Source organism: Bos mutus, chromosome 15 (genome assembly GCF_027580195.1).
Source record: "Bos mutus isolate GX-2022 chromosome 15, NWIPB_WYAK_1.1, whole genome shotgun sequence".
Taxonomy (NCBI): domain Eukaryota; kingdom Metazoa; phylum Chordata; class Mammalia; order Artiodactyla; family Bovidae; genus Bos; species Bos mutus.
This window is the reverse complement of record NC_091631.1, coordinates 16,200,492-16,225,755: the sequence shown is the minus strand read 5'-3', so window position 1 is coordinate 16,225,755 and position 25,264 is coordinate 16,200,492. Positions and strand designations below refer to the sequence as shown.

Here is a 25,264-nt window from a genome sequence, read left to right as displayed (position 1 = left end):
GAAAGGTCTAGACAAGACAATGTACATAAAGAGTTTAACATAGTGCTTAGTATATAATGAACATTCAATAGCTATCAGCTTAAGAAGATACTATAACTCCATATTTCTCAAGGATCTCATTTTTTGAATATACCACATATCAACTCCTTACATAAAAGGTTTCTGTTGTTTCCAACTGCATTTGGAGCAAACCTTAAATGCTCTGGTATGGTTCCCAAGGCTTTAGAGAGCTGCTGTCTCCTGAGTCCTATAGCCTTTCCTTGGACTATTTTCCACCTTCTATTTCTCAAAGCCACAGAGGTCTTGCTCATCCCAGGGCCTTCACACTGGCTTTCCCCACTGCCTCTATCAAAGCTTTGGGCTTCGGTGGAAATAACACCTGTTGAGAATGGTCCTCACTGACTTTCTCATCTGAAGTTTGTGCCTCTGCTCATCCTCCCATAGTATTCTCTATCAGAGCATCCCAGTGGCCTGCTTTCGCAGCCTTTACCACAATGTATAATCCCTTTCTGTGTTTCCACTGACTGGTATGTCATCTGTCTCTCTCACATGACCAGAAGCTGGCAGAAACCTCATCTGATTTGTCCACCATAGATAGGGATGGGCCTGGCATGCAAGAGACACTGGATAAATCCTTGCTGAATGAATCAGCCTCCACTCTAGAGCTTCAACAGTCAAGAATTTTCATCCAGTGGGTCAGAGCGATGAGCCAGGAGAGCTTGTTCTGCTCAATAATTTGCTGATATCAAACAGGGGCAGTTTCCCTCCCATGATGAAGGGTGTAGAACAACTGGCCTAGGTTATCTAACTTGGGTCCCAATCCCTTGGCGCCAGCCTCTGCCTTGTCCAGCCATATGATTTCTCAACTCTCTGAACATCTGACATGCCTGTGGGGTGTGGCTCATGTCTTACCCCTCCCTTTGCTCATCTGAGGGCAAGTACTCCATCCTTCCAGGTTTTCTAAGAATTTACAAATATTGATGACTCCTGGGGGACACTGACAGAATAAAAATTACTTGCAACTTTTGTAAGTCTTGTACTTTCATAAATGTGGAAAGCCAAGCAAGGTTTGCTCCACTGCAGTAGAGGGTGGAGCCTGTTTTTCCTAAAGCAGCAGGCTAGTCCAGCCATGGAATACTGCGGGCCTCCCTTTACCCAAGAAATTAATTTCCTAAAATGCCTTCACTGGCATCTCTCTTTATTTCAATGAACAAGTCCACTCTGCCCCCCCAGCACATACATTAATTTCATAGGTACCGTCCAGAATATTGTATCGTCTTAGCCAAAGGGAATGACCCCAGGGAAGTCCATTTCTATACTGTCTGCCAAGTCAGCCAGCTGGCTCCTTCCCAAGCAGTCTGTCTGGAAGACAGAAAAACAGCCCCAAAGACGTACATATCTTAACCTTCAGGACCAATGAAAATGTGACCTCACATGACAACAGGAATTTTGCCAATGTGACTAATTTAAGGATCCTGAAATGGGGAGAGAATGGGGGCTTGTCCAGGTAGGGCAAATGTAATCTCAAGGATCTTTATAAACGGGAGGCAGGAGGGTCAGTCAGAATAGAGTGTGACAACAGCAGCATTAGACAGATCAGAGTGCTGTGCTTTCGACATAGAAGAAGGGACCACAGCTGAAAGAACACAGGCAGCCTGCAGAAGCTGGGCAAGGAAAGAAACGGCTTCTCCCCGAGCATCCAAAGAATGCAGGCCTGCCATCACCCTGATTTTGGCCTCCTAAGGCTCACTGTAGACCACTGAGCTCCAGAACTGTACAAAAATACAACTGCACTGTTTTAAGTCACTAAGTTTGTGGTAATGTTACATCATCCACAGGGAACTTAACACACTGTGTCTTCTCAAAAGAAAGGTTAACCCAAGGCCAGTCTTTTAACCATTCCGGTCCTCAGTTTTCCCACTGAGCACAGTGCCAAGACTGTGGGTGAACTGATGAGTTCATTCTTTCATCCCACAAGTGTTTACTGAGCGTCCACCACGTCCCAGGTAGGAGGCTGAGTGCTGGGATACAAGGGAGAGAAGAACAGACACCATTCCCATGGAGTTTCATAGGGGAGCAGATGTTGAATGAACTCACAGCCTCATAGAGGAGTAGACATTGGATAAAGGACCTCACAAACAGAGGATCACTCACCGTGACGAGGAAATATACAACGCAAAGAGAACAAATGGATGGTCATGGAAGGATATTAGCACCACATCTACAGGACTACAGGGTTCAGTTCAGTTCAGCTCAGTCACTCAGTCGTGTCCAACTCTTTGCGACCTCATGAACCACAGAACGCCAGGCCTCCCTGTCCATCACCAACTCCTGGAGTTCACTCAAACCCATGTCCTTTGAGTCAGTGATGCCATCCAACCATCTCATCCTCTGTTGTCCCCTTCTCCTCCTGCCCTCAATCTTTCCCAGCATTAGGGTCTTTTCCAATGAGTCAGCTCTTCACATCAGGTGGCCAAAGTATTGGAGTTTCAGCTTCAGCATCAATCCTTCCAATGAATATTCAGGAATGATTTCCTTTAGGATGGACTGGTTGGATTTCCTTGTAGTCCAAGGGACTCTCAAGAGTCTTCTCCAACACCACAGTTCAAAAGCATTAATTCTTCAGTGCTCAGCTTTCTTTACAGACCAACTCTCACATCCATACATAACCATTGGAAAAACCATAGCCTTGACTAGACAGACCTTTGTTGGCAAAGTAATGTCTCTGCTTTTCAATATGCTGTCTAGGTTGGTCATAACTTTCCCTCCAAAGACTAAGCGTCTTTTAATTTCATGGCTGCAATCACCATCTGCAGTGATTTGGGAGCCCAAAAAATTAAAGTCTGACACTGTTTCCACTGTTTCCCCATCCATTTCCCATGAAGTGATGGGACCAGATGCCATGATCTTCGTTTTCTGAATGTTGAGCTTTAAGCCAACTTTTTCACTCTCCTCTTTCACCTTCATCAAGAAGCTCTTTAGTTCTTCTTCACTTTCTGCCATAAGGGTGGTGTCATCTGCATATCTAAGGTTATTGATATTTCTCCCGGCAATCTTGATTCTAGCTTGTGCTTCCTCCAGCCCAGTGTTTCTCATAATGTACTCTGCATATAAGTTAAATAAGCAGGGTGACACTATACAGCCTTGATGTACTCCTTTTCCTATTTGGAACCAGTCTGTTGTTCCATGTCCAGTTCTAACTGTTGCTTCCTGACGTGCATACAGGTTTCTCAAGAGGCAGATCAGGTGGTCTGGTATTCCCATCTCTTTCAGAGTTTTCCACAGTTTATTGTGATCCACACAGTCAAAGGCGTTGGCATAGTCAATAAAGCAGAAATAGATGTTTTTCTGGAACTCTCTTGCTTGTTCAGTTCAGTTCAGTTCAGTCGCTCAGTCGTGTCTGACTCTTTGTGACCCCATGAATTGCAGCACGCCAGGCCTCCCTGTCCATCACCAACTCCCAGAGTTCACTCAGACTCACGTCCATCGAGTCAGTGACGCCATCCAGCCGTCTCATCCTCTGTCATCCCCTTCTCCTCCTGCCCCCAATCCCTCCCAGCATCATAGTCTTTTCCAATGAGTCAACTCCTCGCATAAGGTGGCCAAAGTACTGGAGTTTCAGCTTTAGCATCATTCCTTCCAAAGAAATCCCAGGGCTGATCTCCTTCAGAATGGACTGGTTGGATCTCCTTGCAGTCCAAGGGACTCTCAAGAGTCTTCTCCAACACCACAGTTCAAAAGCATTAATTCTTTGGCGCTCAGCCTTCTTCACAGTCCAACTCTCACATCCATACATGACCACAGGAAAGACCATAGCCTTGACTAGACAGACCTTTGTTGGCAAAGTAACGTCTCTGCTTTTGAATATGCTATCTAGGTTGGTCATAACTTTCCTTCCAAGGAGTAAGCGTCTTTTAATTTCATGGCTGCAATCACCATCTGCAGTGATTCGGGAGCCCAAAAAATTAAAGTCTGACACTGTTTCCACTGTTTCCCCATCTATTTCCCATGAAGTGATGGGACCAGATGCCATGATCTTCGTTTTCTGAATGTTGAGCTTTAAGCCAACTTTTTCACTCTCTTTCACCTTCATCAAGAGGCTTTTTAGTTCTTCACTTTCTGCCATAAGGGTGGTGTCATCTGCATATCTGAGGTTATTGATATTTCTCCTGGCAATCTTGATTCCAGCTTGTGTTTCTTCCAGCCCAGCATTTCTCATGATGTACTCTGCATATAAGTTAAATAAGCAGGGTGATAATATACAGCCTTGATGTACTCCTTTTCCTATTTGGAACCAGTCTGTTGTTCCATGTCCAGTTCTAACTATTGCTTCCTGACCTGATACAGATTTCTCAAGAGGCAGGTCAGGTGGTCTGGTATTCCCATCTCTTTCAGAGTTTTCCACAGTTTATTGTGATCCACACAGTCAAAGGCTTTGGCATAGTCAATAAAGCAGAAATAGATGTTTTTCTGGAACTCTCTTGCTTTTTCCATGATCCAGTGGATGTTGGCAATTTGCTCTCTGGTTCCTCTGCCTTTTCTAAAACCAGCTTGAACATCAGGAAGTTCATGGTTCACGTATTGCTGAAGCCTGGCTTGGAGAATTTTGAGCATTACTTTACTAGCATGTGAGATGAGTGCAATTGTGCAGTAGTTTGACCATTCTTTGGCATTGCCTTTGTTTGGGATTGGAATGAAAACTGACCTTTTCCAGTCCTGCGGCCACCGCTGAGTTTTCCAAATTTGCTGGCATATAGAGTGCAGCACTTTCATAGCATCATCTTTCAGGATTTGGAATAGCTCAACTGGAATTCCATCACCTCCACTAGCTTTGTTCGTAGTGATGCTTTCTAAGGCCCACTTGACTTCACATTCCAGGATGTCTGGCTCTAGGTCAGTGATCACACCATAAGGGGGTTAAATAAGATAACAAATAAAAATCTATCATTTCCCAAGAAAAGGTCACTGCCCAGGAACATGGAAGTGAGGGAGGAGACAGGGTTAATGGTGTTACTGACTCGGCGCCCCTAAGTCCATCACCTTACTTCTCACCTGGCTGGAAAAGAGACAGGAATGTGCCCCCAAACGTACATGTAAGAAATAAACAGGTAAGTTGATTAAGAAATATTCTATGAGAAATATTTAAAGTTGATCAGCTGAAGAGATCTGAAAATACAATAAGCAGACAAAAACAATCTCCTGGACTTTTCCTCCTCCATTTGTGACAAAGGGCAAAGGGCACACTGGTCATTTGGCTTCCGATCTCCTGGAGGAGGAAATGGCAACCTACTGCAGTATTCCTGCCTTGAAAATTTCATGGGCAGAGGATTCTGGTGGGCTACAGTCCATGGGGTCACGAAGACATGCATGCATAAACGTACAAACTTCAGGGAATTTCAATATGATGCTAAAAGCCAGTTACAAAAACTAGGATTTAAAGAAACACGAACAGCGGAAAAGCAACTGAAGGTTTTCCTGCATGTATGCTAAAGCATTTTAATATTTGTTTAGCTAAAGTGTTTTTATATTGTTTATGCAATTTAATTTTAAAAACGATCCAGAAAAATGGGTAATATTTTCTTGTAAGTTCAAATGAGTTACTCTGACCTCTTCACTTTATCAGTGAGGAAAAGAGCTAAGTAGGAAATAAGCAAAGAGAAACTCCAAAGACATTTTTTTAGGGAATTCTGAGAAGAAAGGGAGGCCTGCAGAATTTCAGGCTTAGGGAAGACATGAGCAAGCCTGCTGCTGAGGGCAAAATAGGCCAGGACAACCTCCAGTTTTTTGGGCTGCTGTAGGTGAACAAAGGTTACTTCGCTGTCCACATTTAAGAACAAAGCCTTACTTGTTGTCTAACCTAGGGATTGGTAAATGGTTTTTGTAAAGAGGCAGGTACATTTTTCTTGGCATTTTAACTTTATCTTTTTAATTTTTTATTAATTTTTGTTGGAGTATAGTTGCTTTCCAATGTTGTCTTAGTTTGTGGGTCACGTGGTCTCTGTGGCAACTACTCAATAGAAAATAGCCACAGATAATATATAAACAGATGTGCATGACAGTGTTTCAATAAAACTTTATTTACAAAACAACAAGAAAAAAAGAACAGTCTTATTAAACCACAAATGAGTTTTATTCTGCCAGTGCTTCCTAGGAAATAAGTACAAACTAAGCATCAAGAACTCACAGAGCACCACCTGGAATCATCCAAGGCACCAAAGAGTCAAGCACGTGCCCATAATCACATAGCAAAATTGAACTCACAAAGTTCCGGGCATATTATACATTCATTCATTTATCTGAACTCTTCCACTGGATAAAGTATTTATTTTTTTCATAAAACACTCTATGAAAAGTGAAAGTGTTAGTCGCTCAGTCATGTCAGACTCTTTGTGACCTCAGAGACTATAGCCCACTAGGCTCGTCTCTCCATGGAATTCTATAGGCAAGAATACTGGAGTGGTTTGCCATTCCCTTCTCCAAGAGGGTCTTCTTGACCCAGGGATGCATTGCAGGCAGATTCTTTACCATCTGAGCCACCAGAGAAACCCATAAAAGACCCTATACTTTAATAGAAAAGATTTCTTGTGAAAGCATCAAAAAATAAAATTATACATAAAGAAAAAGTATTCAGAAATAACTTACCATTCAATTGTCATCTTTTAATTAACATATACATTCACACATAGACGCTAAAAGATGTGTACAGTCTTCTTAACCTCTCAAAACTGGTAACCTATTATATTTTTGGTTTTCTTTAGAAACTGCTTTATTTCTTTACTTCAGTCATGAACATCTTCTCTTGACCTTGAGTAGTCCTGAGAAGTGATTTTAAATTGCTGCATCATTATTTTGTGTGGACAAGTGCTTCTCTTTCCTCTTTTTTTTTTTTTTCGTAAATCAGGGTAAACAAATATCAAGAGAGTTGCAGAGTATTGGGTTGGCCAAAAGTTCATAAAATTTTACGGAAAAACATAAACAAATTTTTTGGCTGACTCAATACTTTGGTATCACAGGCTTTGCCCAAGCCCTTCCTCAGGGGCAGCCCCCATGAGTGGAGATTTCACTTATAATGGTCCAGCTCTGCTTTTTCCTGAATTCACGCTGGAAAACACAAGACACTTAACCTCTCAGTTCTGTTTTATTCATGCAAACACCAAGGCAGTGCCAACTGACTGGCACAGGTTCTGCTTTTGCTTATTTTAAATTTTATTTATTTACTTATTTTTGGTTGCGCTGGATCTTCGTTGCTGCTCAGGCTCTTCTCTCCTTGCGGTGAGCAGGGGCCACTCCCCAGTTGCCGTGCACGGCTTCTCACTGCGGCAGTCTCTCATTGCAGCATGGGCTCTGGGGCACGAGGGCTTCAGTAGTTGCGGCCCCCGGGCTCTAGGGAATAGGTTCAGTAGTCGTAAAGCACGGGCTTAGATGCTCCACAGCGTGTGGGATCTTTCCAGATTAGGGATTGAACCCATGTCTCCAGCATTGACAGGCGGATTATTTACCACTGAGCCACCAGAGAAGCCCAGGTTCAGTTTTTATAGATGTGGTGAAAAAGATGAATGAATGAGTGAGAGAAGCTGGCTGTCCTCAGGGCCTTCGGCATTATTTTCACAGCCTGGCAGCTAGCGTTAAGGCTCTCCAACACTGATATATTTCTCCTGCTGACAAGACGGAGAACACTTAATCCCTCAAACAACCAGGGCTTAACTCCACAGAAGGGCAGAAGGGGCAATGGAGTCCCCACAGCATCATCTCTGAGTAGCACACTTTCAACACCAGGTTTCAAGGAAGTAAGCTGACACAGTAACTGTTCAGGCGAATCTGAAAAAAGTCAGAGACTTCTTGATGAAAATGTGAGTTGGCCTGTTCCATATATGATGTTGGTTGTCAGACCAAAGGCCCAGGCTGAGGCCACCCCAGAAGGTGGCAAAGAAAGGGGCTTTCATCAAGGGCTTATTCCTCTTTGATGTTAGAATATGCCTTTGTCTCCACTTAAAAACCCCACAGCCCTCCCCTCTAACCACATTTAATGAAAATCTCTACTGAGTGTTTTGCTGTCCTTCACATTATAAACCTAAGACCAGAAGGGGAAAAAAAAAAAGATGTAGGAATCATAGTCCTACACTTAGGCAGCTTGGGCTGCCCTCTCATCCCCACTCACTCCCCCACCTCCTCTCAGGCTCTCTGAACTCCCCCTATTGATTTCTAACACAGCACATTCCTAACCACCTGAAGGTCTGACCGCCCACTCCATGGGGCTGATGACAGATGCCAGGCAAATCCCAGATGGAAATGCTGTGAGTCAGGGGCGATGGAATGGTTACTAGGGCTCTTGATGACTCAATATCTCCTGTGACTTTGAAAACCCTCCCACCACCAGTGACTCTCAGTCCCAGCCTGGCTGGATTCCTACCCTCAGTTGACCTTGGTCTTCCCCTTCTCATAGCTCCTCTTGGTAATAAGATAATGATAGCTGGAAAGTCAACACGTTCATCATCCCCTTTGGGTATCAGGAGTGATAAGTCTTTTAACAGACTCCCTAGAAATCTAGTTTGCAGGCCTTAGTACATTGGGGAGGAAAGGGAAGCAAAAATCAATTTGTCACTTTCTTCCCCTCTTCATCCTTTATTAAGCACACTGCTCCACTCTGTCATGTCTCATTCATTGTCCCCTCTCCCTGGGTCCCAGCCCCCACAAGAACGTATCCAAGCCTTTGAAAGAAACCAGTTCACTGAATCCTCAGAGCCACCCTTCAAAGTAAGTATCATTTTCTTCATTTAACAGATGAGGACACTCAGGAACAGAATGGTAAATAAACTGTCCTAGGTGGCAAGCTTTCAGGTGAAAAAGCCAGCTCTTTCTAGGGCCAAAGTCTTATTCTTTTCAACACAATACTTTGATTCTTGACAGTTCACAACTTTGACTTTATAGATCAAGAATGCATCACTGGTGAAGTGAACACACTTGGGAATCAGATTACTCAAATTTTAATACTGAATCTGCCTCTCATTTATGCTGCTGGACAATCACAAACAAGACATCTTGCTGTGGCATTTTCCCCGAATCTCAAGAGAATGGATGTAGCCTGATGGGGTTGTTAATGTCACTGCAGTTAAAGAGGCAATGAGCATAAAGTGCTTTGGAAGAAAAATTCCATGTTTGTTGAGACATTACCATTATTCTCTGTAGAATTAAAACACATCAACAGATAAAGAAGATACGGTGCATATACATGTTGGAATATTCAGTTCAGTTCAGTCACTCAGTCGTGTCCGACTCTTTGCAACCCCATGAATCGCAGCACGCCAGGCCTCCCTGTCCATCACCAACTCCCGGAGTTCACTCAGACTCACGTCCATTGAGTCAGTGATGCCATCCAGCCGTCTCATCCTCTGTCGTCCCCTTCTCCTCCTGCCCCCAATCCCTCCCAGCATCAGAGTCTTTTCCAATGAGTCAACTCTTTGCATGAAGTGGCCAAAGTACTGGAGTTTCAGCTTTAGCATCATTCCTTCCAAAGAAATCCCAGGGCTGATCTCCTTCAGAATGGACTGGTTGGATCTCCTTGCAGGCCAAGGGACTCTCAAGAGTCTTCTCCAACACCACAGTTCAAAAGCATCAATTCTTTGGCGCTCAGCCTTCTTCACAGTCCAACTCTCACATTCGTACATGACCACAGGAAAAACCATAGCCTTGACTAGACGAACCTTTGTTGGCAAAGTAATGTCTCTGCTTTTGAACATGCTATCTAGGTTGGCCATAACTTTCCTTCCAAGGAGTAAGCGTCTTTTAATTTCAATATTACTCAGCCATAAAAAAGAATGAAATAATGCCATTTGCAGCAATATGGACGGACCTAGAAATTTTTACACTAAGTGAAGAAAGTCAGACAGAGAAAGAAAAAATACATATCACTTATATGTTGAATCTAATAAAAAATGATACAAATGAAGTTTTCTTACAGAACAGAAACAGACTCCCAGACCTGGAAATCAAATCTATGGTTACCAAAGGGGAAACATGGGGGGAAGTGATAAATTAGGAGACTGGGCTTAATGTATACACACTACTATATATAAAACAGATAGTTAACAAGGACTTACTGTACAGCACAAAGAACTCTACTCAGAATTCTGTAATAACCTATATGGGAAAAGAATCTGAAAAAGAATGTGTGTGTGTATATATATATATATATATATGTATCTGACTCACTTTGCTGTACATTCTAATATACTCTAATGAAGTATAGTTGATTTACAATATTGTGTTAGTTTCAGGTTGTAAATCAACAACTATATTCCAAAAAAAAATTTTTTAAAGCCATCACATGTGTGGCTAAGATACAGATGGCTAGGGGAACAAGACGGGTGAGTAACTGTCTCCCTCAGAGGCCCACACATACATGGCATTTCAAGCAGTCTGTTCTTGTTTCTATCATGGCATTCTGAGTTCCTCCCCCTTGCTTTTAGATTTCCTAATCTCTTCTCTCTAAAACCTCCTCTTCAGACACCTATTTAAATAGGACATACCTCACCTCCTGCTGCTTCTCTTCTAGGAATAGAAATTCTGCATCTATAGCCAAAGGGAATGAAGCCCAAACTTGAGCATCTGGGAAGGGCCCCAAGTTGCCATTATCCTCAACAACTGTGCTAGAAATCCCTCGCACAGAAAGACAGCTGCTTCTGGGTTATTTCCAACACTGCAATATGAGCTGAATAGATCTTATTTTTTTAATTAGCATTGGCTACTAAAAATTTTTTAATAATGCACCTAAAAGTTCCTGGCCATAGAACCCAGCAAATATTATTCAAGCAAAGCATTAGAATGTATAAATTAAGAAACAATAAAACTTGGGAATTCCCTGACAGTCCAGTGGTTAGGACTCTGAGCATTCACTGCAGAAGGTGCAGGTTCAATCCCTGGTCAGGTAACTAAGATCCCACAAGCTGCACGACACAGACAAAAATATATAAATATTTTTAAAAGTAATACAAGAAAAGATATTTCCTTAATAAAACAATAACACTTATGCTTACCCTAAAAATCTAATCTGGATTTCCTCAGACATAAGAATTCTACAAACAATCCCACCTGTTCCCCAATCCTCCACATGTTTAAAACCTTCTTTCTGAGCCAGAGTCTGCCAGGGCTCTATGGGGGCCTTGGTCAACCACATCTATCCCTTTGCCAGGAGCCTCCAGAGTCAGTGTTACTGTGTTCACGTTCAGGTTCACTGATGCCAAGCAAAAGCAGATGGCCAAGAGCCGATGTCAGGCTGAACGAGGGTGATGCGTTTATAATGGTATGTCCTATGGTTCACTAAGCCCTAAGCTGGCAGCAGCTTCATGCAGGCTAGTCCTCATTATAGCTGCCTCCCCCAGCTCTACAAGCTTGAACAAGATGAAGGGGAACTTCTTTTGGCCTGAGGATTCCTGGCTGGCTCTACCCTTGAATCACAACAGGTGGCCATGGGCACCATCTCATGTTTGGGAGACAACATCACTGACCCAGAATCCCCCACTCTGCAAGACTCCAGCCCCTCAAATCCCTGCAAGAATCCAGCACATGGACAAACTTAGGCATGTGGAAGGCATTTCACCCTAAGGTTGGAAGGCAGATGCATGATAAAAGCAAGGGGAGAAAGCAAGTCTCAGAGAAATAAACATACGGTGAATCTTTAGATTTTTTTTTCTGACACAGAGTCACAGGTGACAGATGACTAGGATAGGACTGTGCACCAAGATGAAGTGAGCCTGAAAAGGACCATGTAAATTCCAGCCTACTAAAGACAGAATACCCAATACTTCTCTTTCTTAATTCCTTCTGTGCTAGTGGGAAAAATACTAGAAAAGAGAAGAGCAGAAGATGACTTTAATTTCCTGAGTACTCCTTTTTGCAAAGCATTATACTGAATAGGCTCTCTCTCTTTTTTTTTTTTTTTTGGCCATGCCATGTGGCATGCAGGATCTTAGTTCCCCAACCAGGGATCGAACCCTCACCCCCTACAGTGAAAGCTCAGTCTTAACCACTGGACCACCGAGATATTGTCACACTGAATGAAGTAAGCCAGATAGAGAAAGACAAATACCATATGATATCACTTATATGTAGAAACTAAGAACAAGGTGACAAATGAATTGATCTACAAAATAGAATTACAGATGTAGAAAATAAACTTATGGTCACTAAAGGGTAAGGAGGAGGGAGGGTAAATTGGAAGGGAGGGATAAATCAAAGATTGGGATTGACACATAGACACTACTATATATAAAATGGATAACTAAAAAGGACCTTCTCTATATCACAGGGAACTCTAGTCAACACTCTGTAATGGCCTATATGGGGAAAGAATCTAAAAAAGAGTGGATATGTGTACATGTGTAGCAGATTCATTTTGCTGTCCACCTGAAGCTAACACATTATAAATCAACTGTACTTGGTTTTCTCTTTCTAACTTCACTTCACTCTGTATGACAGACTCTAGGTTCATCCACATCATTACAAATGACTCAATTTATTCCTTTTTATGGCTCAGTGCTATTCCAGAGCCTGCTATATAGCACAGGGAGCTCAGCTCAGTGCTCTGTGATTACCTAGAGGGATGGGATGGGGAAGGTGAAGGGAGGCTCAAGAGGGACAGGGCATAAGTACACATATAGCGATTCATGCTGTTATAGAGCAGAAACCAACATGACATTGTAAAGCAATTATACTCCAAATGAAAATGAAAAAAAAATAATAAATCAACTATATCCCAATAATAATTTAAAAGTAAATAGGTTATCTCATGTGTGTGTGTTAGTCGCTCAGTCATGTCCAACTCTTTGCAAAGCCATGGACTGCAGCCCCCCAGGTTCCTCTGTCCATGGAATTCTCCAGGCAGGAATACCGAAGTGGGTCGCCATTCCCTTCTCAAACTCAAATAAAGACACTATTATTCTCAGTGTACAGGTTGGAAGGTGGTAAGGCCACATGAAAGAGGTTAAGTAATTTTTCAAGAAAAGAGCCACAAATGATGGAGGCAGGATTCAAACTCTGGCCCATGTTTTAAACCATAATACTCTACACCCCATGTTTATACATATCCATCCATATACACACATAAGTGTATATATAACTATATCTATTTCCTAAAGGAAATCAATCCTGAATATTCATCAGAAAGACTGATGCTGAAGCTGAAGCTCCAATACTTTGGCCACCTGATGCTCAGAGCTGACACACTGGAAAAGATCCTGATGCTGGGAAAGATTGAAGGCAGGAGGAGAAGGGGACGACAGATGATAAGATGGTTGGATGGCATCATCGACTCAATGGACATGAGTTTGAGCAAGCTCCAGGAGACAGTGAAGGACAGGGAAGCCTGGTGTGCTGCAGTCCATGGGGTCACAAAGAGTCAGACACAACTGAGCAACTGAACAATAACAACCATACCTATACTTTTATTTTTCTGTGTGCATGTATATTCAAACTTGAACACATCCATACTAAGATATCAGCAGCAAAAACGAAATACATACAATGGCCAGGAAGAGCTAAATCTTTGCTGAGAAGGTTATGGGTTGGGCAGAAAACCCTTAAAAGGAAGAGCTGCTTCATTCCTTATCCATTGCCACTGTAATCATCCAATCTGAAACAAGTCTGGGCAGAGACAGGAGGCAGGCAATGGGAGGGCTAAGGGAGAAACTGTGTTGCATGCCAACAAGAACAATATTTAGGAAAGGGAGGAATAAAGCTGTTCCCAGAAACAGCAAACAAGGGGTTGATGAACAGCTCAAACTCACGTGCTGTCTCTATGGGATACAGCACCAGTGTAAACAGCCCAGACCGCTTCCGGGTTGTAAAAATCAGGATCATGGTGCCTGAGCTATACCCAAACTAGCAGACAGAAGGGTAAATAAGAAAAGATTGGAGACAAAGCAACATGTGTGTTGAGATGGGGGGAGGTTAATGAATGGACTTGGATCTTGAACTCAGTGTTCCCAGGAGCTAGAAGGATGCTCGAATATTCTCCTCATTTTTGAGGTGGGGACAGTGTAACTGTCACCAAGGTTACAACCTAAGTGGGGAAGTCAAGTCACAGCTCTTACCACTCCCTGGGACTGTCACATCACCACGTGCACCTTAATCAGAGTCACACCTCATTCCACCCAATGATCCCAGGGCAATCACATTACTGTGAGCACCTTGTAGGTCAAGAATAAGCTTTCTTGGTGAACTACGCAGGTCGATGCTGGTGAGGACTTTTATCACAACAACAGGGCCGGGATCACCCCGACGGTTCTTTCAACGACTCAGCAAGTGTGAAGTGAGCAGACGACAGACTTCCTGCCTGTCTCTCAGCAGAAGGCCGAAGAGACGCTCCAATTTTATAGATTTTCAAATTCCCTTCTTCCCTTGTCCTCCATAATGGTGAGAGAGATATTCTTCAATGTTTTATCCATTATGGACAAGAGACCTGAAAAAAACTGTGTTCCATAGAGTGCCAAATCCACTGATGGTATAAGGTCTGACATGAAAAGAGGTTCTGCAGCTGAACAACCTTTTAAATGCTAGTAATAGCTTGCTTTATTGTAGGGCTTTGCTGAGCCTATAATATTCTTTGTACCAAGTTAATTCCCACATTCCCCAAACTTATTTTACCATGACATCCTAGGTTTTATTATTTCTGCTGAATATCCTTTAATATTAGTATCTCATGAAACCTACTTTGGAAAACACCAGGCTAGACCATGACCTCTCTCAACAGATTACAAGTGTCTTTAGGAAAAGGACTGGTCTCATTCATCCTGCTATCTCTAGATAGTTTGTTGAATAAATATATGAATGCAGACATATCAGGCATATGTGATTTCCAGGGTCAGGTTATTTGTGACAAAGACTGCTGTTAGAAATGGCTCCTGCTATGACCTTTTGGAGTCTATTTTACAGGGAATCCATTGGGTCCACTTCTGTTGTTGTTTAGCCACTCAATCGTGTCTGACTCTTTGCGACCCCAAGACCTGTAGCCTGCCAGGCTCCTCTGTCCATGGGATTTCCCAGGAAAGAATACTGAAGTGGGTTGCCATTTCCTCCTCCAGGAGATCTTCCTGACCCAGGGATCAAACTTGAGTCTCCTGCATTGGCAGGTGGATTCTATACCACTGAGCCACAAGGGAAGCCCCAGTTGGGTCCATTACTGCTAAATATATTTTGCTTTTTGTGTCTTACAGTTTGTATCTCATTTCCATGAAGACTTGAATATTCACTTGTTCTGTTCCACCAGTGAATTGGCCAGGGGAGCCAGGTTTGCAGAGAAAGGAGGCTGAACATCACTTAGAAGCAGGCAGTCAACCACCCAGTGGGAGGCAGAAAGCCAAACAAGAAGTAAGGCAATAAAGATTCTTTATACCAGCCAAGCCCTCCCTTCTGCTTGCATCCCAGGTGAGGAAGTAGTATATTAAAACATGGGAATAGATGCTACCAGCTAGAAGCTAAGCTCAGGCAACTTGTCCTGGGCTTCCTAGATGTTCTCCACCATCACCACTGACTTCCAAAGTGGGGTCGCACGATATAGGGGATTAACTGATCATCTTCAAAGGAATCCTATGATGTAAATGGGCACAGAACTGGGTTTGAAAAACTGACACTTCAGTTCGCCAGAGTTTTCAAATGATTTGATTTGAAGCAAACCAGGCCAACATCCCTCCTCCACCCAGTGGTTTTCCACTAAGCTAGATGGAAATTTATTTTAACCAATCATAAATTCAGCTTATGAGGACACTTGCTGCACCTCCCCATGAGCTAAAGTTGCCTGAACGTGTTCCTCACTCTGTTCTGGCAGCAGCAGCCCTGGTTTTCCAATCACCAAACCAACTGACCAGACTTCTACTTACCGACACTCGCTGCCAAACCGCTAACTCAGCCCCCTGAAACAGCCAGAGTCTCGGAGAGGGCAGTGATAAAGATGCCTACGCTGCAGGGATAAAGGCATGTCCCCAACTCCAGAGGCAGAAGGGTGACAGAAACATGTGTCTTCATTTGGGCTCTCTTAACCACTCGACAAAAGACTCAAAAGACAGCAGATCCTCATTCAAGGTTGGAATGAACTGGTTAAAATCCATCTCAGTATTAATGGAGGGAGGCTGCATCTCCATCCCCTGCAATATCCATCAGCTGTGTTATGCCAAAAAAAGAAGAAAGAAAAATGCCTCCCCTTATTCAGGCCAGGCCTGCTACTCTCCTGTTCCATCACCTAAGAATTTACACATTGACGATCTTGACAGAATAAATCCATAAAAGACTAGTGCTCCACGGTCTCAGGGCCAGGCATGAAGCACGTCTCATCCTTAACTCTGTCACTCCACAAACAGAAACGTGATTTTGATTATAAAATTTGACCATGAGACAAAGAAATTCTCACTTCCCATGTCTAATCATAATGAGATGCATGTGCCTGTGGACAGCTACCCAGAAATGAGTGGGATTTGTGATCTGCTTAACATTCCTGTTTCCTCTAGAAAATGGCTCCTCTTGGGTTCCACGTGGTCCCACGGGGACTGCTGAGGTCTCTCCCTCGTCACTTACATCCATTCGGCCTCCACAGTGGTGAGCATGTGACCTTGCTGACTCAGGGGCCGGGGAATATCAGCTCTTGGAATATCCACAGGATAACCAGGACTTTTTACTAATACTGTGATTCCTTATGTTTTGGCCAAAATACAGACAGAAGATCTACCATAGTTGGTAGATCTTCTATACCACTACTGACTATAGCAGTGTTATTGCTTCGGTACATGCATTATGGGGTCAGACTGGGTTCAAAACACTGATGTCCAGCTCTGCGACCTGGGCAAGTACTGTGCCTCCCTCTCAGTATGTAAACTAGGGATAATAACTACTTACCTTCTAGGTATGTTGTGAGGATTAAATGAATACATGTAAAATATATAGAAGAATGCCTGGTATTTACCACAAATACCAGTAGATTATTTGGGATCTGGTCCCTTAGGTATGAGGCTTCCACCAGTGGTGTTTCCACCATTACAGGTGAAATATCTGATGTGCAGCCCTCCTTACTCCACTCTCAACCCACACAGGCTCTGTGTCTGTATCACAAATAGCAACCGAGAACAACGAAAGGAACAGCACTGGGCGGTGAGTAGTAGAAAGTCCCATTGGTTAAGAGAAATATCTCCAGCCAACTCTAATTCTCTACCTTCCCTGAGTGGTTTTGTTCATAGATATGGAGTTTGACTTTTCCTGCATTTTGCTTCTTTCTCTCCATTATAAACCTAATGCTTTGGCCCAGATCTTGGGATGATTGTCAAACAGAACTCCTTAAACACAGACCAGGCTTGAAATCTGATAACTTTCTGCCACTGATCTGGTAGCTTTCAAAGCTCCAGCTGGCCTCGGGGTCTTCTGCCCTGGAATTCAGGAATTAGAAAATATAAACACTGGTTTTCCCTCCCCTTTAAAATAAAATGAGAGGGATCTGGGCTCTTGTGACTTTCAAATATCCACAAAGTGGGGGTGACAGGTCTTCCTACATGAGGGGAGGAGCAGGGTATCACTTTCCCTCATTTACTACTGAAATGTGCACCCTTCCCCCCAAATCAATTGCAGCTTCTAGAACTAGGCTCAGAAAAGGCAGGTAGAGAGGTTTTCTCTTGCATCGGGATCGGCCACCCCTAGGAGGGCAGATGGAAATAATTTTCTGACTTAAGGCCAATCATTAGGTCCTCCAGACACCATGAGACGCCATAATCTCAGCCGATGCTGTCTAGCCAGGGTAACCCAGATGCAGATAAATTTAAGTCAAAACCACAGTCCCTGCCAGTAGCATTCCAAAGCCCTCCCTAAGGCTTCTGGATATTTCTAAGGGACTTACATGCTCCAGGTCATCTCTGCCTCTGGATCCAAAGGTGCTTTGTCCCCAGCTTACTGACCCAAATATAACACCCAACCTCACCCTCAACTTCAACCAACAGCTCACCCTCAAGGGCATTCATAAAACATTTTACTGGTGGTCATAGAGGTGAGATTGTGTTCCACAACACACACAAGTGAAAATACATTTATGTTCCTGTCCGCTGCAAAATGCTCACTTGTACCTCTCCCCATTCAGCACCCAGCTTTCCACTTTCTCTCTTTCACATCCCATTTCTCCCCCATCCCTCCCAAGAACAGAGATCAATAAGGCAAATACAAGCAGGGACTAGCAGGTAAGACACCTGTGAACTGAGAAGTGGGGTGTCAGACCAGACAGAGGACCCAGCCCACCTCAAAGCATTCAGGTTCAAAACCTTTCAAGCACTATACCCTGCTGAATACTTCTGCAGACCTTTACCCAAAGGCTGCCAGCCCTTCCATGCTATAGTCTCCCTCTTTGCTAGAGTCACCCCACAACACAACAACAGCACCACCCACATGGGAGAGAGCAAGGACCCTCTCCTGCCACGTGTGTCCTGAGACCATGCCGCGATTACATGCGCATCACTGTAGGAGGCTGTTAGCTGTGTGAGTTTCTCAGCCGGGTACCAGGTGAGCTTGAGCTCAGGAATCTGACAGTCTGGGCTCACCCCAGGCTCCACTAACCTTCTTGTGTTTTCTTTTTATCATGTTGCTGTACTGCTAAGTCACTTCAGTCATGTCCAACTCTTTGAGACCCCATGGACGGTAGCCTGCCAGGCTCCTCTGTCCATGGGATTCACCAGGCAAGAATACTGGAGTGGGTTGCCATTTCCTTCTCCAGGGGATCTTCCAGGCCCAGGGACTGAACCTGCATCTGTTTGTATCTCCTGCATTGGCAGGTGGGTTCTTTACCACTAGCGCCACCTGGGAATCATTTCTGCAGCAGAATGTAAATAACACAGATTTACCATTTTGATCACCTTTAAGTGTACAGTCCAATGGCCTGTGTAACCATCACTGCTATACATCTCCAGAATGTATCATCAGATCACTGACACTCTAAGCCCATTAAACACTAAGTCTCCAATCCCTTCTCCTCCAGCCCCTGGTAACCATTGTTCTACTTTCTGCCTTTATGAATTTGACTCCTCTAGGCACCTCACATAAATGGAATCATACAGTATTTATCTTTTTGTGTCTGGCTTCTTTCACATCATGTTTTCAAGGCTCATCCACGTTGTAATTTTAATCAGAACTTCACTCCTTTTTAAGGCTGAATAGTATTCCGTTGTGTGTATAGACCCACATTCTGTTTACCCATACGTGGGTTGTTTCTCCCTTTTGGCTGCTGGCAATAGCGCTGCAGTGGACACGGGTGTATGAATATTTGCTGGAGTTTCCGCTTTCATTTATTTTGTGTCTATTCCCAGAGGTGGAATTGCTATATCAAATGTTTCACTTTTCCAGGAACCGTGCCTAATGTATCTTTGAATAGGTCACAGACCCTCTCTAAACCCCATCTGGGAAATAACAGCACCTACCCTGCTTCGGTTTAAGCACTGAGCCCATCATAAATGCTTAGAGGTTTACTCCCCTTGCTCTCTGCCTTTTGAGGTACTCTGACTAAATGATCTCTCCAGTCACTCCTAGCTCCTGAAACCCATGATCCCACCATCAAATTATTTCCCTGTTGGAAAAGCTAGGAATTCTCAGAGTATATATCAAGAGAAAACCCTCTTCATAGTCCCCACAAAAATCTAGCTCTGCCAAGAAGGCCCAATTTTCATAGCTCTTTCCTTGGAATTTGCTAACACATCCCATTATAAACCAACATCTAATTTTTCTTGCCACTCCTTCCCCCTTGCTTTCTTTCCACATTCCCTCTCTCCACTGTTGCTCCTGCCCACTGCATATCTGGGCTTCAAATTATCCTCCCCGGTTGCCTGGATGCTCGCTCCCCACCAGCTAATGTCTGTTGGAAGCAACACTTGTGAAGTTATTCATGTGAAAGCTTCATTCCCCAGAGTCACATCTTTTCAATGAGTTGTTCCTTTTAGGCTGGATCCTGCTGGCAGAGCGACTGCTGTTTGGTGAAGTCAGTGGAATTGGGTTTCTCCCCTCACATGCTGTTTGTGTTGGGTTATCACTTGGCCTGATGTTTGGATTCTCATCCTCAGACACGTGTCCCGAGTCGATGAGCAACAACCGTCTGCCGTGCCATCCCAGTGGATGTTTACATCTCATCAAATGCTCTTTTTAGAAAAGTAATTAGAGGAAATATGCTGCTAAGCTTTCCTTGACGGGGGCCAGATTCAGAATTCCAGCAGGGAGTGGACTCACTCGCTCACAACTTGAAATATTTTCCTTCTCCACTCCATCCCTCTGTGCTCCCTTTAAACGTGAATGTTTGACAGACAATGAAATAGCCTTGCTCTCCAGCTCAGTCAGCAGCTTGGCTGCCCAGACGCCATGCACATTCCCTGAAGCTCTTCTTTTCTGTTTGGCTTTTTTGTTGTTGTTGGTTTTGTTTTGGTCTCTAAGTTGCGTCTGACTCTTTATGACCCCATAGACTGTAGCCCGCCAGGCTCCTCTGTCCATGGAATTCACCAGGCAAGACTACCGGACTGGGTTGCCATTTCCTTCTCCAGAGGATCTCCCCCACCCAAGGACTGAACCCCTGTCTCCTGCATTGGCAGGCGATTCTTTACCAGAGTCAGCTTTCTTTTCTGAGTAAAAGGTATAAGAGATTCTCAGGTCAGGGATAAACGGGTTTTTCAGATCCTGGGCAAGGAAAAAGGGGCAGCTGAGCTTTAGTTTTCAGCTTTTATGGGTTTCAGCCATCTCACCTGCCACGTTAGAAAAAGAGATGCGGGGACAAGAAAACTACACGTGGGAGCCCTGGCACTATAGGAGGAAGCCGGCTCCTCTGGAGCTGGGCTTGGGCCACCGTGCCCTGGAAGGTCGGCTCCAAAAGGCAGAGGTGGAACAGGGACACGTCTCAAGGAAAAGCCACCAACTAAACCCCAGGCAAGAGGCTGGGTTAAAGGATTATCAGACTCCACCCTCCCGGGCTCCTTCTCCCTACGTTATTGGGCTGTTCCAGACACCAATAAGGCAAAATTCAAATGAAACACTCTTCAGCTTGAGAGTAAATCACCAAGGAAGATTTCACTTGGGGCTGGCAGGTAGATGGAAAGTATTGACTAAAGTGGGCGGGGGTGCTTTTCATGTATCTCGGTTTTTGTTCACCATGAAGCGACATGTGCCAAGGTCCGGCTTCCCTTCTACAGTAGCTGATGGCTTTCTACACCCTCACCACCCAACTTCCTCTGTTTCATTGTTGGGCACTTGCCAGCTCCATGCAGCAACGAAGCACCCACTTCTTAAGTAAAGCAAAGGTGTCAGGTCACCAGCACAGGTGTCAGGTAACCCCCACAGAGGGGAGTAGCAAAGGCTTACGCACTCCCTGCTCCTTCACAAAGCTGCCCTATTTTATCACCTGTGCATCTTACCTCTTGAGGCCTCACCTTGCCTCCTGACACCTGGCCTCTCTAGCCATAGAGGGACAGATGCTCCTAAGAAGTCCTCCTTCCCTGCTTGCCCAGCAGCAGTCACAGGACAAGCCTGCTCTCCCCTTGCTTCTGCTGGGTCAAGAGGCTCCCAAGAGCTCTGTCTGGGTCTTGTTTCAACCTCACTTGCCCTAGAAGCCTATCTGACGTGGGGTTTGTGGCTCAGAAAATGACATGTGAAAAACACAGAAGCCACAGCTCTTTCTAAATAAACTCTGCGCATCCCCAAAATCAACTTGCACTCTTCACCCTGGCTTTTTCTTCTTCTTTCTCATCCTTATCGGAAAGGAAGTGTATATATGCTGAGTGAGCACCTCTCCCTTGCTGGGAATCTGTTCTGAACGGTTGTGGTGTGAGATTTCCTCAACCAGATGCTCAGGACAAATACCCTCGCTGTAAGCCCTGCTCTTATTCACCTCTTTCCTCCCAGCTCACCTGGGAGGGGGCTTTTTCCAGGTAGAGATTTGGCTTTTGCATGTCAGAGGGGGCACCTGAGCCTGAGTAGAACCCCGGCGATAATTTTGTGCTTTAAAAAGCTTAAGAAAAAAAAAAAAAAGGCACATAAAACTGAAGCTGGTACGTTTCCTGAGGGAGTTCAGTCCCGCAAGTTGCGATGGCAGAAAAACGGTGTCACGTTCTTAGAAAGAGGGACACTTCAGCACCACCAGCCAAACCCCCAAGATTCCCACTAGAAGAAAGCTCACCACCACCACCCACAGACACACAGCACCCTCTCTTGGGACACCTCGCTCCTGCCCCCTAACTAACCCCAGGAGACAAAAGTCCCCTCCTGGGGGGTCCTGAATGCGACCCACAGTACCTCTTGGCAAGGACGAGATGAGAAGGAGCTGCAGGAAAGCAAGCCCCAGCTGCGGCCACCAGCCCAGCTCCATCGTTCCCGCGGCGGTGCCCGGAGTGACTGCTGGGGAGGGACCGAGGGAGGCCGGCGGGCAGGCGGCTCCTACGCGGACCTCCCAAGCCCCAGCTGAGCGGGAGCTCGGGTTTCAGCTCGCCAGGCTCTCCCATCCTCATCCGAGGGGAACCACCTTCAGCCGGCGCGACGTCAGCCCAAACCTCTCCTCTCCGCGGCCGCCTTAACCCTTGCGGAGCCCGGGGAGGTGTGGCCACGAGGGGAGGCCCCGGGCTGTGGCTGGAAAGGAAGCTGCGGGGCACGGAGGCCCGCCCAGGTCCGGCTGGGCTCCCCGAGGCGGTGAGGGCAGGGGAGAAGCCAGCAGGACCCTGAATGGGGGCGGAGGTAGCCGGGGCTGCGCCCCCTGTCCCCCCACCGCAGGTGAGGTCTGAAGCCCCACCCCCACCTCCAGCCCGGATGGGAGGTCTAGTGGGTGCCTTGACTGCACACACTGAGCCCGCCAGATTAAACGCCTGGCCTTGGGGGAGGGGGTGAGCTGGAGATGGGGGGAGAAAAGCGGTCAACCCGCCTCCCCCCTCCACCTGTATCCCCAGTCTCCTTCCTGCCCAGCGTTTGCTCCCAGCGCTCACAGTCTGCAAACCTTATCCTTTGCCTCTATAGGCTGCTGGGGGTATTCTGCATGGTCCCACAGTACCCGTTATGGTGAGTTCAGCAGCTTAAAGAGCTCCTGCCCACATGCCAGGCAGGGTACTGGGCTCAGGGATAAAAGAACACACAGGCACTGTCCCGGTAGTGAGGGCATTCAGTCTAGGTATGGAGATAGCAAATGAGATGTTGACGGGAAGAGGAAGGATGTGTTACAAGATAACAGCTGACATTCTTGATCAATTTCTCTGTGCCAGGCAACTGAGTACCATACATGTATCAACTCATTTATTCCTCATAATACATCTGTCATCTCAGTCTTACAGAGAGAAATACTGGGGCATGAGAATTCAATAGCTCATCCAAGTAAATGGCAGAGCCAGGCTTGAACCCAAGCAGCTTGCCTCCAGAAGCTACAATCCCAGACAGCAGGCACACTGCTTCTTAAAATTCTGTGTATGCAGTGTTTTATTTAGCCATTATAGTCACCGTGTACAGTAGATGGCACTGTCCCCGTAGTATGGATGCTGAAACCAACACTCAGAGATGAAATGACTTGTTCAAGGTCACTTGGCTGGAACTGTCAGAGTAGGACTGACACCCAGGTCTAACTCAGAGAAGCACTGGAGTTTCAGGTCGTGCTTGATCTCAGTTTGTGAGGTCAGATGAAGAACCGAGGTTGGGAGGAGTGATCATTCGGGCCTAGAGCACTGGGAGGCTTCCCAGAACTGGGGAAGCTTGAGCTGGGACCTGAGAGAGGCAGGATCTCAATCTATGGAGGGAGTGGGAAGGTCTTTCTAAGAAAAAGGGCTGAGTTCATCTAGTGCCACTGGGAAATAAATGACTATTTACATGTTTAATTAAAGGATACTTTATCCTTTTATCCTTTAATTATCCTTCCTTCAAAGGATCCATGGCAATGTAAACCATTAAAATGAATTTTAGACACACACACACGCACACACATATATATATGGAATCTAGAAAGATGGTGCTGATGACCTATTTGCAAGGCAGTAATGAAGACATGATGAAGACCCTGATGCTGGGAGGGATTGGAGGCAGGAGGAGAAGGGGATGACAGAGGATGAGATGGCTGGATGGCATCACCGACTCGATGGACATGAGTTTGAGTAAACTTTGGGAGTTGGTGATGGACAGGGAGGCCTGGCACGCTGCGATTCATGGGGTTGCAAGGAGTTGGACACGACTGAGCAACTGAACTGAACTGAACTGAATGGAGACATACAAAACAGACTTATGAACACAGTGAAGGAGAGGGTGGGTCAAATAGAGCAAGTAGCTTTGAAACATATACAATTCCATATGTAAAATAGATGGCTGGTCGGAATTTGCTATATGATGCAGGGAGCTCAAACCCAATGCTCTGTGACAACCTAGAGGGTTGGGATCAGGTGGGAGGTGGGAGGGCGGTTCAAGAGGGAGGGGACATATGTATCCCTATGGCTGATTCAGGCTGATGTATAGCAGAAACCAACACAATATTATAAAGCAATTATGCTCCAACTAAAAATAAATAAATTTTTAAAAAATGAATTTTAGGGACTTCCCTGGTGGCCCAGTGGCTAAGACTCCAAGCTTTCAAGGCAGGGGGCCTGGGCTTGATCCCTGGTCAGGGAACTAGCTTCAACTAAGAGTTCAAATGCCCACAACTAGAGATCCCACATGCCACAACTAAGACCTCGTGCAGTCAAATAAATAAAATAAATAAATATTAAAATGACTTTTAAACAGTTTTGAGATTATACACACACACACACATATATATAATCTCATTGGAAAAGACCCTGATGCTGGGAAAGATTGAAGGCGGGAGGAGAAGGGGATGCCAGAGGATGAGATGGCTGGATGGCATCACCAACAGGGTGGACATAAGTTTGAGTAAGCTCCAGGAGTTGGTGATGGACAAGGAAGCCTGGCGTGCTGTGGTCCATGGGGTCGCAAAGAGTCAGACACGACTGAGCAACTGAACTGACTGATACAAACACACACACACACATATCTCAGAACAAAAGCCAACTCAAGAGGATAAACACTCTGTACAGTTTGGAGACAGAAGGTAAAGAGAAAGCATGTAGTCATGGTGCTTGGATTTTATTCCATAGTTAATGGAAGACTCTGACTGTTTAGGAGCAGAAGGTGTGGGGCCTAAAGCAAAGTCCTAGAAGAAAAGCCTTTCTGGTGTCCAGAACAGGGGATGGAGGAGGCCAAGGCCTGGCTAGAGAGAACAGCCTGGAGCGAGGAGCAAGCCATGGAAGTTGAAGGG

General features: G+C 45.0%; 1 protein-coding gene across 1 annotated transcript in view; it reads right to left on the bottom strand.

Moving 5' to 3' along the window:
* Nucleotides 1-22,600, bottom strand: part of PAMR1 (peptidase domain containing associated with muscle regeneration 1) — an 80,636-nt gene extending 58,036 nt beyond the window's left edge. Inside the window, exon 1 of the mRNA XM_005890905.3 lies at nt 22,282-22,600. Within this exon, the coding sequence (XP_005890967.1) occupies nt 22,282-22,354 (73 nt within the window). The 5' untranslated portion in view covers nt 22,355-22,600. The remainder of the gene's footprint in view (nt 1-22,281) is intronic.
* Between the last annotated feature and the right edge of the window lie 2,664 nt (nt 22,601-25,264).